The 17073-nt window shown below is 52.5% G+C and overlaps 6 protein-coding genes; 2 read left to right on the forward strand and 4 right to left on the reverse strand.

Annotated features, from left to right (window-relative positions):
- Positions 1-1494: 1494 nt before the first annotated feature.
- On the reverse strand, positions 1495-1755 carry CHC_T00001962001 (hypothetical protein). The gene has a single exon (XM_005713122.1). It carries the CDS (start codon positions 1753-1755, stop codon positions 1495-1497), a length of 261 nt encoding a protein of 86 aa, XP_005713179.1.
- Positions 1756-1824: 69 nt separating this feature from the next.
- On the reverse strand, positions 1825-12378 carry CHC_T00001963001 (hypothetical protein). The gene is made up of 2 exons (XM_005713123.1): positions 12296-12378; positions 1825-2533 (listed from the first exon to the last, which is right to left on the reverse strand). The coding sequence occupies exons 1-2, from the start codon at positions 12376-12378 to the stop codon at positions 1825-1827; spliced, it is 792 nt and encodes a 263-aa protein (XP_005713180.1).
- A 1137-nt stretch (positions 12379-13515) lies between these two features.
- On the reverse strand, positions 13516-14963 carry CHC_T00001964001 (hypothetical protein). XM_005713124.1 is given in 2 exon segments: positions 13516-14420; positions 14421-14963. 1 exon segment carries the CDS (start codon positions 14961-14963, stop codon positions 14421-14423), a length of 543 nt encoding a protein of 180 aa, XP_005713181.1. The 3' UTR covers positions 13516-14420.
- A 647-nt stretch (positions 14964-15610) lies between these two features.
- On the forward strand, positions 15611-16069 carry CHC_T00001965001 (hypothetical protein). Its single transcript, XM_005713125.1, has one exon. The coding sequence runs from the start codon at positions 15611-15613 to the stop codon at positions 16067-16069; it is 459 nt and encodes a 152-aa protein (XP_005713182.1).
- A 454-nt stretch (positions 16070-16523) lies between these two features.
- CHC_T00001966001 (hypothetical protein) lies at positions 16524-16673 on the forward strand. Its single transcript, XM_005713126.1, has one exon. The coding sequence runs from the start codon at positions 16524-16526 to the stop codon at positions 16671-16673; it is 150 nt and encodes a 49-aa protein (XP_005713183.1).
- Positions 16674-16909: 236 nt separating this feature from the next.
- Positions 16910-17053, reverse strand: CHC_T00001967001 (hypothetical protein). Its single transcript, XM_005713127.1, has one exon. The coding sequence runs from the start codon at positions 17051-17053 to the stop codon at positions 16910-16912; it is 144 nt and encodes a 47-aa protein (XP_005713184.1).
- Between the last annotated feature and the right edge of the window lie 20 nt (positions 17054-17073).

Here is a 17073-nt window from a genome sequence, read left to right on the forward strand (position 1 = left end):
ATTTTCCTGATCCGCTTCCCTCCTCGAGTATTCCGTTTGCATTGTGTCGATCCAATAGTGACGGGATAGCTCGCTTCGTTTGTTGTTTGTTTGTTTCCCTTTTCTTTATATCCAGTTTGGGGGAAATTGTCTTCCCCGTAGCATTATAAATAAATCAAGGACGCTTAATGTCGTGTTGATGACATCATCAGGCGGAGCTTCGAATCTTGAACTGCTGCCAGCCGTCAATAACGAATAAGAAGCCGCAAAGCTACTCACGTTGACGCACCAATTTCCGATTATTGATGTAGTAGATACATTGTAGTTTCAGGTTTCATTTCAATGGGAATACAGTGGAAGGGATTCTGAGACAGAACTATGGTAAATCGTAAATAGGCCTCTTTAAGTTAAAGATGGATGGATAAGCAAGAGAGAGAATGCTCAACTTTCTCTGCAACTCTTAGGCGGTGTCTGGGCGTGCGACTGTATGACTCACCTTGGACAGCTATTAAATAAGAGGCAGACAGGAGGCAGAGCTTCGTCAAGATAGCCTGGCAACTGTGTTCCTTCTCCCTGGAGAAGGAATACAGTTGCCAGGCTATACGAAGAGTGAATCACCAATCAAAACAACAACAAGTGCTCCTTTAAGCATACGTTACTACATCTTACCATTAATTGCGGATTTCCAAGAAATCACCGTTGCATTGCAGGAAATGGCCTCAGAAACTGTGAATCGGATCCAGGGGTTCAATTCAAGCCTTTGAGATTTCAAAAGTATGGCTGATGTCCCAAGTATGGCTGATGTCCCAAGTAGTTCTGGAAGCAGTTAAACATTAACACTCAAAAAAGGTTCGATATTTCGACGCCGTCATACATGCTCCACCTTTTTCATTAGGCCTTTCTATCAATTTGCACTTGGCTGCAAAAAGCCGTACTCAATACAGTAAGGGATGTCATGTAACAGATTGAGAGCTCAAATTCCAGAAATTATCTGAATCACGATAACCAACAAATGACACTCATAGATGTGTTACACGTACCGAAAGCATAGGAATCACCGCAACTAGAACCGTTTTCAAAAAAACGCGGACAAACACAGAGAAGACACTGTGTTAGATAAAACGTTCAACTTTTACGTAATCCCTTACCATTCCTCGCCGCCATTCCCGAAACTCTTTCCCAATCTCGATATTTTTCTATGAATCCTCTCATCACTCCCCAGGGCGATTGCATCCGTGAGTTTTCTCTCAGCCCCTGACTACCTTTAGGACGTACAACTTTAGTTGAGAGAACGATCAGATTTTAACGCAAATGCAACACAAATGCGCAATTGAAGGTCTATTTGCATGCGAGAAGTTGGATAGAGCATCCCCACCGGTTGAATCAAATACCAAAATTTGATGATTTGATGTCGATTGAAATCCCCACCGGTGCAACCAAATCATCAAATTTTTGGTGTCGATCTAAAAATCGGAACCAAATATCAAGAATTTGGTTCGGATAGTCTCTGTTTGATTACCCTTGACAATCCAGTTGTGCACGTTCTATTGGTCGACCGAAACGGCTTCCCACCAAAAAGTGCATCGATGCGGTATTTGCCTCGAGATTACCAGTGTCTCCCGCCGATCCAGAATGCCCACTACGGCGTGCATGCTCTTCCCCCTTCCATCCCTCCAGAACGTTGACGGCCCCGCCATCCCTGAGCGCGTCCTTCCCCGCCCGGCTCTTACACAACAACAACACTTCCTCGACCAACCAGGCGCGAATCTCCGCCATCTCCTCCCGTCCCACCTCCTTTGACCTCCCCAAGCACACTGCGACCGCCGCCGTACCCCCACCAACACATCATGGCACTCGTCCGCCATCGCGCAGTTCCGCACCCAGCTCGCCCCCGCCAGCCTCTTCTCTGCCTCCCCCGCCTCCAGCAATCTCAGCAACCTCGTCAACAGCTGTCTCTCCGCCTGCCTTCCCTCGACCAACAGGACGTCCCTCCCCTCCTGGCTCGCGCACGCATTCGACAGCCGCAGCACATTCGGAATACTCGGTACCCTCTCCACGAGCACGAGTAGCGTGCGCCTCTCCCGAAACCCGTCCGCGCCCTCCGCTTCGTCCACGCCCGGCGCGAAGCGCGTCAGGTTGGACAGCAGCGCCGCGTGCAGCGCGACGACGTCCGCGTCCAGGACCACCTGCGCTGCGAGCCGCACCGCGTCCGCGTGCGTCAGAGCCGCCGGCTCCTCGTCCTCCGACAGGTTCACAAGCGCAGACAGTGCTAGAGCAGTGCGATTCGCTGCTCAGCAGCAGCAGCAGCCGCAGGAGAACGTCGCTCGCGGCTGTCGAGCCAATCATCCGCCGCAGCACCGCTGCCGCCGGCGCGTATGTTCTCTCCGGGATCGCGCTGCTCGCGGTCGCGTGGGGAGCGCGTGCTGTCCGTGAGCAGGGAGGACAGCGCCGGCAGTCTGTCTTTGTCCACGGTGGAGGTGAGAGGGAAGGAGTGCAGACAGAGTGGCGAGGGAGAAGGTCGCGGGATGGGTTTCGAGTGAGCGTGCGACTACGACTTGATTGCCAGTCCTAACAGGCGCTTTTCTTTTCTTTTGTTTTCCTTCAACCAGTTGCGGTCACGCTATTGGCCGGATCATTTCATTAAATTAATCGCACGCCACAACGAATGCTACACAGAACCACTGTAATGCTTGGTAATTCTGCGAACTGGTCGAAATCCATTGGCTAAAGGAAGTACCAATCCACACCCAGTCCATATGCACACTACTAAAATTCCATGGACTCGATGCGGTGCAGTGGCACTTGCAGTACAATGAAAGGGTGGAATTAAATCCAAATACGAGCACATGCAGATCAAAACATTAGTTCTCTCAACATTACAAACCAGACACAGTACCTTCTCCCGCCATTTTATGTGCACAACTCGGCCCTCCCCCGCCTCGACGCCCACGTGAAATTTGCGACAGTCGTTTGCTAGCATTTTACACTCTGTTTAGGAAACGGAGCACCACCGGACGGCAGAAGGGTACCTAGAGTTCAGCACCCAGAGTTCAGCTTTTTGAAATCAAATGCCTCCTTGGCATCGATCATGAAATGGAGAGAAGCCGGGGAGGCTGCTCTCTAGTTCATGATCGATGATGAAGTGGCTTCGCCGAAATCCCTTTCCTGTGAACCACCCCGCCCTCGCTCCCTCCCCCCCAAATAAGACCACGTCCCCTCCTCCCCGCCACCCCCCTTCCCCTCAATATCCCCACGTCCCCTCCCCGCCACCCCCCCTTGCCCCCCAAAATCCCCACGTCCCCTCCTCCCCGCCACCCCTACGTCGCGCCCCACCACCACGTCCCATCACCATCTTCCTCACCTCAGTACCGTGACCAACACACATCCTCCGACATGCTATTGTCCCCGCCACTGCGTCATCCTCCTAACATCGACACCGACACAGTCTCTCCCCGCACCCTCCATCCCTTCCATATCTTTCGTTTCATATCTCAATCCAGCCCAGTTTTGGTCATGCACATCGAGGGACCTCATTATAGCAACACGTCGTCCAGCTTTGCTTTTGTCGAGCTACAGGGAGTCAGGGCTTTTCTTAACTCGGCTGCGCGGCGTGCGTGCGTGCGTGCGTGCGTGCGTGGGGAAGTAACCTTACAGTCTTTAATCTTGTACAGTGTAGTGTTGAGGGGGTGACGCGGTCAAATTTGCTGAGGCACCCATCCGATTGAGAAATATTTGTAGGGATCGTATGGGTGACGTCTTCAATCTTAATGCTGCATTAATTTTTAAACTTTTGTCAGGCTCCGTGCTTCCTGCGGCTACAGTATCTCCAGATTGGTCAGATGCAGCCCACGCTACCGCCGTCGTCCACAATACAGCCGCCAACCCATCCAGATCATACCCGATCGCAAGCCTACCAAAGCAGCTAGAGTTGTTCTTCTCTCACCTGTCTTCAAACATGCCGCCTCTTTCTCTGGAGGAGAAAGCTGTCGCACTCGTCGTGGCCGCTGTAGCGCATCATCATCATGCTCGCCGCAAAAGTGTGATTACTCGCACTCGACGTCCACGAAATCGCCCACTAGCAACACGCGAGCGCCCCTTTCAAAACACATTCTCCAAACCCTTCCATCGCGTTACACAACACCTCGACCGCCATGCGTTTCGACGCATGTTTCGGATGACGCGTCGCGCGTTCTGTAATCTGCTGACCACTCTCTCAATCGCACTGCACAGACCTCACCAACGCGCTACTAACTACCGACGGGAAACGATCACTGCTGATGTGCGACTAGGAGTGACTTTGCGTATACTGGCCGGTGCGGAAGTCCTTGATGTTTGTTACATCTTCAAAATTGGAAACTCTACAGCATATAATTTGCTTCATGACACTGTAGATGTCATGAACAGTGTGTTGCGCTTTCCTAAACTGCCGCGAACGGAGGAGGCGTTGCATGCTGCAGCTAGGGACTTCAAAATTTCCCGATCCCAGTTCAATCCACTAGATGGCTGTGTGGGAGCCCTAGATGGAATTTGTATGAAATTGAAGAAACCGAAGAACGAGAGTATACCTGCGTCATTTTACTGTCGAAAGGGCTACTACGCCATTCCTATCCAGGCCGTTTGTGATTCTAACTATCTTTTTCGTTATGCATCGGGACTTTGCGGCGGCGCGACACACGATTCTCTTGCGAATGCGGTATCAGGGTTCATGGAAGAGGTAAATGATGGACTGTTGGGGGAGGTATTCTGGGTTGCGGGCGACGAGGCGTATTCGGTTTCCGAATGGATAATTGTGCCATATCCGGCCTCAACGCTAACGGATGATGAAGATAACTTTAACTTTTATCTTTCTTCTCTTAGGATTCACATCGAACAAGCTTTTGGAATGCTAACGGCGAGGTGGCGTCTTCTTCGCGACCGCCTAAATTTCTCATTGCGCCATTGCTCTAACATAATGTCAGTCTGTATGAAGTTGCACAACTACTGTATCGAAGAAGATGGGGAGCGAGAAAGGCAATCTTGGGATGTCGTCAACGATTCGTTTTTACCGGGGGAGCGCGCCGAACTAGAGATCGATCGTGATCGGTTCATCCGCGAAATGAAGGAGCTGAACCGAACGGTGCTGGGGCAATGCAGAGATTCAGTCGCTGGTACGCAAACTGTGGCTCGTAGAACGCGCAGCACCCTTCCATCCCGAAAGAGAGAGGTGCTGAAAAATATTGGGAAGGAGAAAGGACTTATTCGACCGGCGATGACAAATGTGTAGCTTGGTTCTACGTGTAGTTGACATGCTTGAAGTTGCCTCACCGTCTGTTGACGAAGGTGAGGGGTGGTGGTGGGATTTTGTAAACGAGCGAGAATTTTCGTTTGACGTCAAAGTTCCCCCAGCCACAGCCCCGATACATGCGTCCCTCTTCATCTCTTCATCTCTCCCTCCGCCCCTCTCACCCCCATCCGCGCATCCCATCCCGTCCTCTCCCGGCGCCGCCCGCCGCTCCGCCGCAGTTGCCCCGGCGAACCTCCCTGCACACGTCTGTTGCGGACTCACCCGGCAGCGACCGCTCGCCCCCCTCACGGCTCGCATGTCCTCGCGTCGCCCCGAGAAGTGGGGCCACCGCAACTCGCAGTGGATCACTGCGTCAATCGACGAGCTTGCTCACAAGCGTGAGCCGTGCACCACACAAAACACTTCGCGTGCCTCCGGCTTAGATGTAGGACGAACTGGCCTTGAAGGACGACAGTGAGGCTTTCAAAAAAAGTGGCCGCAGTTCTTCCCAATACGTGCGTTGGTTGCCGCGCGTGTGTGCCTCGTTTTTCTTGGTTTTCGGCGCGGCCGTCACCCGGCAGAGCGGTCCGTATCTCATCCCCGCCCGTTACGGCACAAGTTGAGGCAGCCGCGCAGCCAAGTGTTAATACTGTCACAGACGAGACGGATTCCGCACCAAGATATCAAAGTCATTGACCATAGCAAGCACCGTTGGATACCTTCCCAGATCATTTTGACTTGCAATTTTCGCAATATCCATCGGTACCTTGATAATGTCGTAATAATCCGGGGCAGAATCCGGGTCAACCGGATACCAAAATGCCTTGAACCGATTGTCACGTATTAGGGTATCAAGAAAATTTCGCATTTCCATTCGCATTATTCTAATGTACTTCTCTTCTTCAAGCCTCTTCCGATTGACTTCTACTTCTGTTGGAATTTTCGGCCTTTGCGGAGGTGCAATCGGAAGCACTTCGGTCCTTCGCTTCTTTCGGAGACGTTTTGCTGTTGCGCGAGAGAACCGTGGTATCGCCTGAGCCTCACCCAAAAGCGGCGAAAACATACGTTTTCGGGAAGCCTCTGAAGGTGCGCTCAACTCCACAGTTTCGACAAACAGCTCTGTCACCTCTGGCGCCAGCTCGTTCAAGGGGACATCGGCGGTGCATCACTCGGATGTTTCGAGTGGGCCGACCCGTGTGTCCTGTTAATGCGTCGCCGATTTGCAGTCCTGTGTCTAAGTCCCAAACTCGTACGCTCTGGTCATCCGATCCAGATACTGCACGTTTTCCATCACCACTCATCGCAACGCTCGCTACCACACTTGTGTGTCCAGTTAATGCGTCGCCGATTTGCAGTCTTGTGTCCACGCCCCAAACTCGTACGCTCTTGTCCCAGGATCCAGATACTGCACGTTTTCCATCACCACTTATCGCAACGCTAAACACCCGACCCGTGTGTCCAATTAATGCGTCGCCGATTTGCAGTCCTGTGTCCACGTCCCAAACTCGTACGCTCTTGTCCCAGGATCCAGATACTGCACGTTTTCCATCACCACTCATCGCAACGCTACACACCCACGATTCATGACAGCAGACACTCCACAACACTTTCTTTTTCGATACACTCCAGAACTGTAGTGTCCCATCAAGATATCCGATAACTGCATAGCGTTTGCTCATACTGACACAACCGCACGTTACTTTTCGGCTCCCCGTTTCAAAATCGTTGCCTAGTTCAGTCATCTTCATTTCCTTGTCTGGAGACTGTGTGAAAACTGTGATCCTGGTATCGCCCGGGTTCAAATAGTGTCCATACACGCCACCCGTTGAGTCCATGACGACTTCGTAAACGGTATTCGGAAGCACAATATGCTCCACCAAACTTCCTCCCGCTCGCCCTACACATTCACTCACAGGCCGCAGCCATGGTCGTGGCGCGTGTTCCTCGATTTCGTCGAGTATCCCTCGCACACTACACAATTCTGATGCCCTGTGCTTGATTCTTCCGTACAGTTGAAAGTAAATCCCTGCACTGCTTTCACCACAAAAAGGTACACTCAGTCGTGCAGCTCTCATCATCAATTCCATCGCATACACTGAATCTTCTTCTTTCGTATCCCTTAAAAGGCTCTCGCTTCCTCCCGTGTTCCTCAAAACGCTATTGAGATCCTTTACAGCTTCCTCGTATTGCCACACACTTCCTCTCTGTATCACTGCCTTCACCCATCGCGCTCTCAAAAATAGATTCTTCAGCTCCTTCACACACCCGCCCTGTTTCAGAACGCGATATATGTTCTCGAAAACATACTTCTCTCTTGCATCCTTGCTCTCTCTGCCCTCGCTCTCAGTCATAGAAAGCAGTCCTCTTCCCTGCCTGCATACATCTGCCAACTTCTTATACCAGACCGTTACACTTTCCTCCTTCTGCGCCTCCTGCACCGCAAAATCGTGCGTCAGATCATGCATCCGTACCCACCCACAATCCTTGTCGTAATGAAGGTCTACTAATCCAACCCTTTCCATCTGCTTCGCGTACTTTTCAGCCGATTCGTAGTCCATCTCCCACAACTCTCTTACCAACGACAAAGGCATCCCGTCTTGCTTCTTCATAACACACAGACTCCGATGTACCTTTCGAAACGAAAACTGACCTAACCTCTCCTCATCGCTCCCCATGCCAGACTCCACAATCTCTAGTGACGCATGTAATGTCGCGTCTAACGACAACAAATACCCATCCCCTGGACTCTCACTGACACTCGTCCCGGCTACGTTCAGAGCCAGCGGCAAACCAGCGCACAATTTCAATATTTCCCTCACGGCCTCTTTGAATCTCGGATCATTCGCTTCCTCCGGGTTCGCCCCGCTGGCAAGCATGAGCATGTGAACTGAATCGCTCCCTTCCCTTTCCCTCGGCTTGAAAGTCACTCGCTTACCGACCTGTTTCAGCTCTGAGTCCCTCGTGGAATACAGAAGTCTGCTCCTCTCTCGGCTGTCTCCCGCTGTGTCAGCGAGAATGGATAACTTCTGCAGAATACACGCATCTATACCATTCATGGCCCACAAATCATCAATAATGAACAGACATACACGTGTGTTGAACCATGCTCGCATCTTGGTCAGTACCCTGCTCAACTCGCTTTGCTCTCGCATTTTCCCAGCCGCCTGGTTGCCACCAGACGCCTCTACGGCTATACACAGTTGCTCAATCAGCCGCCCTACGTTGGCATCTTTCCCCAAAGACATCAAGTACACTCCGCCTGAAAACTGAGCCTTGATGTCATCGTCGTGCGCAATCGCTCGAAGAGCGCATGTCTTCCCGACTCCGCCCTTCCCCGTTGCCGTCGCTCCTATACTTGTATTCCTATCGGTACTTAGCACGGCCTCCTTTAGCCGCGCCTCACACGTATTCGGTGATCCATCGTTCCCCCGAGAATTCAATTGCAAATATATTTCTTCGGGATTGTGCTCTGCGTGTATACAGGGCGTGAACACATCAAGCGTACATCGTGCGATGGGCGTGACGGCAGCGCGGATTTCAACTTGGCCACTTGCATTCAAAAACTTGTCTCACTGCATCACTTGAATGCTCCTCCCATTTCTTTTTCACCCCCAGAAATACTTGCTCCGCAACATATGCCCTTTTTCCATCGCCAAGTGGATCTCCCGGCCAGTTTGTTGCCCCTTTTCATTTACAATCCTATTGAATTCTGCCAGCTCGTGTAGCTCCCCCTTCACCGTATCCGTGCTCGCTTCGCGCTGTCGTGCCTCAGTAAAAAACTCCTCAACTTCAAAAATATTCTTTCCTGCATCATCCCTGTACCGAGTGGGCTCCAACTCTCCGCATTCAGGAATACTTAGTCATGGCACCAATAAGGGAAGGTCAGATGGTAGATCCCTTAAGGCTATGACAAGCGCCGTTCTCAATGATGGAGATGCTGATTCCCACCACAGGTCAAGATGTGGAAGGTACAAAATCGAAGGCACAGACCGCATCGCTTCACGAAAGGCCGTTACTAGCGCCTCCTCAGCACATCTAGCACCCGCATCTGAGTGCAGCGATAGATAATCAATGGCATGGACCGGGCAACCCTCAAAGCGATACAGAATAGCAGGACCAATCTGCGTCTGTCCCAATCCCTTCATACTGCAAATGAGAAGCCGAGGGCGGAGAACCTGAAGGTTCATATGCCTGGAAGATATGGCCAGAGTACAGTCGAGCACCGTAAAAATTTTGCGCAGATACAGAGGTTTTCTTCGGACATGGGAAACGCCGCTTCGGAGCTCTGGGCATGGGTTGAAATTGAATTTGAAGCTGGCCGCCTCTCGTGAGCCTTTAAGGCTGTCTGGTTGGCCCTGGTTGCGAGGAGGAGCCCCGATCGCCTAGACTTGAGGTATACCGCTAGAGGCGCCGATGTGCATGGCAATTTCGGCAATTTTGTCGAGACGTGCTATAGCTATCGATGGGCTTCTATATCCTACGCGGTTTCTCCAAACTTGCGCTCGTAATCTGCTCGTATCTTCTCAAAACGTGCCGTGGTTAGCTTCAGTAAAACATCATCATCATCCTTTGCTCTCGTCTCTGCAGTCCGCAATTGTTCTTGCGCCTCCTGCAACACTTCCATTAACTTTCCACTTTCCACAAACGCCGCTAAAGATCCCTCCCCGGTGTCAGCTTGCCGACTACTTAGCGAGTCTGTCAATCCTTTTATATGCTGACAGAGGAACGATGTATCTTCTGAAACAGCGACTGTCTTACGCTTCTTCCTTGATCCCGATGCCGATCCCCCGTCGTCCCCCTCGTCACTTGAACTACCTGTTATAATTGCACCATTCCCACCAACCCCTGACGAAATTCCCGACCCAGCTTCATCAAATCCGTCGCCGCCCGGGATCACTCTAAGTGCCATGCTCAACATGGCCTTCGCGGTTGACCCCTGGTCATCTGTCCCCCTATTGTCCCTCCCGATCCTCAACACGATAAACATCACGAGAATGCGTTTAGAGAGGGCACAAAGCTGACCGTTCCCGTTGCTTTGCAGGAAGCGGAGAGTCCCCAGTAAGGTCGGATCGTTCTGACCCGACTTTTTGAAGTCATTATGGGCCTTCGTGAACGGACCGCGCATGTCCGTCCACACAGTCTTCAGCTTCAAGGCGCCCACGGGTGAGAGAGGAGTCGATGAGGGGTCTAGAGTCCCTAGGGGTAGTTCGGGTCGCGTGTCAATGCGGGGGTGGAAGTCAACGTTGTTGAAGCGCTCGGCAACAGTTTGCCAGTAGTCGTCACGGTTGACACGATTGCGCTGCTGCACCATGCTCAGCTCTTGACCGGTTCCCTGAAACGCGAGATTTGCGACCGGATCGTCACGGAGCAGAAGGCACAACCGAGCAAACTGCGACAGGCTGAACGGCGATCCTCCAACGCCGTTCGCAGATCCTCCGTACCCCGAACTCTCAGCGTTTTCTTCTGGCAAGTCTCCGTCAGCCACCATCTGCCGCCTCTGTTCAGCTACAGCCTCAAACTCCTTCCAGTGCGCCACTTCCACCGGACGAAAAGTCCTCATGAGATCTGCATCGGAAGGGACCTCCGTCAAATGCTCGACGGAAGACCTGTTATCCTCCATCCATGCGTCGAAGTCCTTGAATAAACATACTGCATCTTTCACACATTTCCGAAACAATTCCCCGGCAGCCTCACCACCAATAAGAGACACACGAAAGTACAGATAGGCTCGTGTGATGCGTTCTGTCTTCGAACCGCTCACTTTCCGCTGCCAAGCCTTCAATACTTTTCGCAAGACGGCGTCCGTATGCTCCCCAATAAAATTGTAAGCCAGCAATAGAATTTCGCGCCTGCATAATGGTGCCACAACTTGCGTTTGTACATTTACAGTTTGTGCCTCTACCGCGACAGTGATTCGGTCTTCATCGCTTGCCGTGGTAGCGTTTAGTGTCGTTTGAGGGCCGCCAGTAGGCCCTGGAGATGTTCCATAGTCACCCTGCACCCCAACTTGCGATATCTCAGGTGGGGGTTCCGTTCTCGTGCTCGACAGACGTTGCCCACTTCCCGTTGATGGCCGGCGAGGCCAAACGGGAGGGGGAATACTTCTTGGGGGAACAGTGGACAGGTCACTCCAGCGGCGGGCTTGGCTAGAAGGGGGGTGAGTTTCGCGCTCGCCTGCATGTTCCGCTGTGCTCGCGGGATGTGGAGGAGGGGATCGTTGAGAAGGAGTTGGGGTGTCGGCAGCGGCAAAGGAGTTGGCTAATATGCGGGGAAGTGGATCGGTGTGTCGTGGGAAAGAAGGGGGTCTCGAGGGATGGGGGCTTCGGTGGTTACGAGGAGATCGCCTCGGGTATATGGAGACTGCCATGAAGGGAGAGAGAAATTGGTTTTGAGATGGCATGTTTTTGATTGTGATGTTAATGGACGGGGATAGTGTGATGGTATCTCGAATGGGCACATGTGGGGGTGGGCGTAGAGTTCTGCGCTTCTGTACGAAGGAGCACAAGGTCACGACTTCGAGGTCCGGGGCATTAGCATAGGAAGCAAAATTGTATCTTAGCTGGACCAACTCGGAGATTAGCATCGAGATGTGCAAACGTGGGCTTTAAGCTTGCCGTTTTGCCGCCTTTTTTAAATTTTGAAGATTGGCATCGGTGCCAATGAGGTGTTGACAAGGTCGAGGCTGGTGATGTGCCAGGCGGCTGCGTGTACGGAGAGGAGTAGTGTAATGGAGCCAGACGTGGTTTAAATTATTCTTCAGGGGCCAATAGGGGTGGAGAGAGGCCTTGGGCACGCATGCACGCACGCCGCGCATGCGAGTTAAGAAAGGCCCTCAGGCTGGGCCATGTGCATGCGCGAGGAGGCGTTGCTGTACCTTCCATGCTGCATGGATCTGCAGACCGTCCAGACTCTGTTCCATTTCCGAGGAGTGGAACTATGGGATGGCATTACAGTAAAAACTACAGCAATGTGCTTCCGATTTTAGTGAAGAACTCAATAAAAACGGGGCGAGGGAAAGGAAAAACGAGAGGAAAGTCCTTTGTTAGGACTGGCCCTGAGGGTGCGATACGAGGGTGAGTACGAGTGTGAGTACAAGGATGCGATGGTGAGTACGAGGGGAATGTACAGTACTTCATTTGGTTCTCACCGGTGGGGCAGTTCTTTCCGAAGCATCAAACAGCCAAATAACGAAACAACCAAATTCTAGGGAGCCAATCAAATTACAGAAAAATGTGCCAAGTGTTGTTATTTGATGATTTGATTGCGTACCGGTGGGGATGCTCTTATGTCATACTTGCTAATGATTGCTCTCCATACAAAGGCGTTGGAATTGTTTCCGGTACGGAGTATCAGGGCCAGTCCTAACAGGCGCTTTTCTTTTTTTTTTTTTTTCTTCAACCAGTTGCGGTCACGCTATTGGCCGGGTCATTTCATTACATTAATCGCACGCCACAACGAATGCTACACAGAACCACTGTAATGCTTGGTAATTCTGCAAACTGGTCGAAATCCATTGGCTAAAGGAAGTACCAGTCCACACTCAGTCCATATGCACACTACTAAAATTCCATGGACTCGATGCGGTGCAGTGGCACTTGCAGTACAATGAAAGAGTGGAATTAAATCCAAATACGAGCACATGCAGATCAAAACATTGGTTCTCTCAACATTACACTCTGTTTAGGAAACGGAGCACCACCGGACGGCAGAAGGGTACCCAGAGTTCAGCTTTTTGAAATCAAATGCCTCCTTGGCATCGATCATGAAATGGAGAGAAGCCGGGGAGGCTGCTCTCTAGTTCATGATCGATGATGAAGTGGCTTCGCCGAAATCCCTTTCCTGTGAACCACCCCGCCCTCGCTCCCTCCCCCCCGCCACCAACCCCCCTTCCCCCCCAAATAAGACCACGTCCCCTCCTCCCCGCCACCCCTCCTTCCCCCCCAAAATCCCCACGTCCCCTCCTCCCCGCCACCCCTACCTCGCGCCCGACCACCACGCCCCATCACCATCTTCCTCACCTCCTCAGTACCGTGACCAACACACATCCTCCGACATGCTATTGTCCCCGCCACCGCGTCATCCTCCTAACATCGACACCGACACAGTCTCTCCCCGCACCCTCCATCCCTTCCATATCTTTCGTTTCATATCTCAATCCAGCCCAGTTTTGGTCATGCACATCGAGGGACCTCATTATAGCAACACGTCGTCCAGCTTTGCTTTTGTCGAGCTACAGGGAGTCAGACTGGGCCATGTGCATGCGCGAGGAGGCGTTGCTGTACCTTCCATGCTGCATGGATCTGCAGACCGTCCAGACTCTGTTCCATTTCCGAGGAGTGGAACTTTGGGATGGCATTACAGTAAAAACTACAGCAATGTGCTTCCGATTTTAGTGAAGAACTCAATAAAAACGGGGCGAGGGAAAGGAAAAAAGAGAAAAAAGTCCTTTGTTAGGACTGGCCCTCAGTCGTAACGACATTCACAGCTCACACGATTGGTGATCGTACTGCCATGCAATTGGACACGTCTTCCATGGACACTGGAACCACCCGTGAGCCCTCCGAAACTTCTGCTGATCGCAGGGATCGTACGCGCAAGGTCTCGAAAGGAACGTCTGGGGTCACCGACAAACCCACAAAGTAAGACTAGGACTTCAAGGGTGCTGAATGATATGGCAACGGTTATGCATTCTCTTTTCAGGCAGTCATTACGTACTTTTATGGCAATCTACATCTTTCAACAGTCATCTGTGTCTATTGCAATTAGATTACCAGTCTCCAGGTAGCGTCTCACTCGTTCAATGCTGTAAAAGTCGTTCTCTGGATTTGAGAGGGTCGCAGTTAGATCGCAGAAGTCGGGCGTACCGGACTTGCTTCCCAACTTGTTCCCTGTTCGTTGGCACGAATCGAAATCGACGAGAACTACCGTCCCATCTTCTCGAAACATGATGTTCCCCAAGCTCACATCGTTGTGGCAGAAACCAATGCGGTGGAGGTGCTTTATCGCACTGCACACACTCCTCATAACCTCATCCTTGTTAACAGTAGCCTTCTTAAGCCACGTTCTCTCATAAAGAGTCTCTACGCACCTCTCCAGGCATATGCCAATGACTCTTTCCTTCTCTAAGACACATCCAAAGTACTTGACAATGTTCGGATGCGGATTCTTCGATATAGAATCAAGCACGCTGGCCTCGTGCAAGAAGCGGTCGGGAATGACATTCGGTTGTCGTCGGGCTGTACCCAGTCAATCGAGGTTTCTTCAGGAACTGCACATTCGCATCGCAGGACTCAACAGTTCGGAGGTTGGGTGCGACCGCCGGGAAGATATGACCAACGGGGATGAGCACAACTTTCTCTAGTTTTTCGACATTGTCCTCGTCAATGTCTTCAGGTTCGAGAGTCGAAGATTCAGCGTAATAATAGTTTGCCCCATCGTTGTACACAACAATGGATGAAACGAATTGATTCCTTTCGTCACGCGTTTCGCACTTGTCGATTATCTCCATCTTCGTAAACGTTGCTCGATCAAGATACTGTACCCTGAAAGAACCGGATTGCAGCGTTTCGGGTGGTTTGCGACGGGATGGAAGGATGCAATGGGAGGCGCAGGAGGCCACTGGGCAGTGCAGGCCCCTAGCAAACACTATGCGGATTGGTAGAGGGCAAGTGGAGGGCACCGGGAGATATTTTGAGTGATTTCGGAGCATTATGGCAGTCATGGAAGGTTTCAAGCAGAGTGCGAACCCGTGGTGAAATACAGATGGAGGACAATGGCCTAGAGAAATGCAAATTTACTCAAACCATATGCTCCATATCGCGGCCTCGCTCGCTGCTCCCCGCGTCGTATGCTGCTCTCCTCCATCTCACTGGCTTTACTGGGGGGCCTTGATGACCGAGGCGACGCCCGCAGACACGGCAGCAGCCTGGAAGACGGCAGCAGCGTGCTCGCACTATTCCTCGCGCGTGCGGCTCTCGTCGGCGGTGGGATCGCGGGCGTGCCCGTGTTCGCGGTTGGCTTGCTCCGCGGCGTCGACGATGACGTCTAGTAGATGCGGGGCGTAGGCGAGATGCAGGAAGGCGAGCAGCGAGGCGACGGCTGCGCGGAGACGCGGGAGGGCGGCCGCGAGGCAGATGCGGCGACGAGGACGGGGAAGGGGGAGAGGTAGGGGGAAGAGGGAGGAAAGGAGGGAATCAAGCGCCGGGAGAGATGGGAGTGGCGGTGGCGGGACAGCGGGAAAGGGTAGGACGAGAGAGGCGCCGCGGAGCGCGATAGAGAATCGGCGACGGGGCGGCGAGGGAGGCGGCATTGTAGGGAGGGGCAGGCGGGGGAGGGGCGTGCGAGTGGTTGACGCGAGATGGTGAGTAAATGGGGCTCCTCGCAGTGGTTGAAGGAGCAGAATGGGGAGGAAGGAAGGGGACGGAAATGGGCTTCAAGAAAGACCCGGGAAGCTTTTCGATTCATTGCGGTGACGAGCTCCAAGGTGAGCCTCTTATTGACGGCACTCTTAAAATGCAGGCGGTCCCTAAACAACAAGCTATTATTGAGGACCTTGAGGGCGAGATACTCATATTTGACAGGGCCATGGACGAGGTGGACCCTGCCCAAAGCGCCACCGCCAAGGGCGTTGATCTCCCCATGTGCAACCAGCAACCTCCCCGCCGCGGCAGCCATACTCCACTTCCTCTCTCCCGGATTTCCTCCTTGCTGACCTCGAACCGTACATCTTTCCTCTCCGCGCCCCTTACATCGCTGGCGCTGGACCTCAGCGCCGCCCTCTCCCCCTGCCCATGCGGCGCACCGCCTCTTCCCCGAACTTCTCCCTGATTCCCCTCTCCATTTCCAACCTGCCCGCCACGCTCACCGCCATCTCCACATCCCCGTACTCCCGCGTGTACATAAGCGCAGCGCTGCCCCCGATGCAGTGCCCCGATGCAGTTCCCGACGAGCCCGCCCTCGCCCAGCCTCGAGCCGCGCAGCCCCATGCGGCGCATCCGCGTCACCACGGCGCCAACATCATCCCCCTCCGCCCCGTACACCGCGTCCTGGAACCGCCACTGACACTCGCAGTTACCCGCAAAGTCGAACCTACCCATATGGAACTCCTTCAGATCCGGTATCGTCCAGTCTTCGTCATGGTCCTCATCGACCATACTGAAAAAGTAGTTAACAGCTCCGATCGAAGATAGATTGTTCAGTACAGACAGAAATATGGCGAAATCTTCGAGAGTCATCTCTTTCTATTTGCGGCATTGTGTTGATACCGTTGCCAGTACTGCTGATGGAAGTACGTCTTTCGTGTCGTGCAAAACTTCTGTACCTCTTCTACAGTCAGACTGCAATTGAGAGCCAAACCTCCACTGCGGGACACAGCTGTGTGGCACGCTTATGTTTCAAAGGATCCTTTCACAGAACGAATCTGATCCATTGACAGTCCGCCTGCGACCCTATCAAAGATTCCTGCTTCAGCAGCCACGAGTGCTGCGTCCAGTTTCCCTTCACGCACTTCCTTCGGGGAAAACGGTCTTGCATGTTCGTCTACCAGATTTTTACTTACAGCACGAAGCCCATACATCACAAGAGAAGACCCAATCGCAATAGCTTCGGACATCTTCACGAGCGCGAATGATCCGAACTTAGAAGACCACCCTTCCATAAAGGATGAAATCAGTAGTTAATGCCAGAGTCGCATGGGCAGGAGATATCGGTCGGCAAGCCGCCTGAATACCGTCGAGTCAGCTTATTACAGTGTTCTCCAATTCTCCGCGTCGAGCTTGCGGTAAGATCAAATTCGGTGAAGTTGCGCGGCATGAGTCTCGATGTTCGGATTG

This window comes from Chondrus crispus, genomic scaffold (genome assembly GCF_000350225.1).
Source record: "Chondrus crispus Stackhouse genomic scaffold, scaffold_12, whole genome shotgun sequence".
Lineage (NCBI taxonomy): Eukaryota > Rhodophyta > Florideophyceae > Gigartinales > Gigartinaceae > Chondrus > Chondrus crispus.

Coding starts and splice junctions, on each gene's coding strand:
- CHC_T00001962001 (XM_005713122.1), bottom strand. CDS start 1,755: ATGGCGGAGATTCGCGCCTGGTTGGTCGAGGAAGTGTTGTTGTTGTGT.
- CHC_T00001963001 (XM_005713123.1), bottom strand. CDS start 12,378: ATGAAGTACTGTACATTCCCCTCGTACTCACCATCGCATCCTTGTACT. Junction 2,534..12,295: donor CCTCGTATCGCACCCTCAGG/GCCAGTCCTAAC, acceptor CTGGCAATCAAG/TCGTAGTCGCACGCTCACTC.
- CHC_T00001964001 (XM_005713124.1), bottom strand. CDS start 14,963: ATGACTGCCATAATGCTCCGAAATCACTCAAAATATCTCCCGGTGCCC.
- CHC_T00001965001 (XM_005713125.1), top strand. CDS start 15,611: ATGGGGCTCCTCGCAGTGGTTGAAGGAGCAGAATGGGGAGGAAGGAAG.
- CHC_T00001966001 (XM_005713126.1), top strand. CDS start 16,524: ATGGAAGTACGTCTTTCGTGTCGTGCAAAACTTCTGTACCTCTTCTAC.
- CHC_T00001967001 (XM_005713127.1), bottom strand. CDS start 17,053: ATGCCGCGCAACTTCACCGAATTTGATCTTACCGCAAGCTCGACGCGG.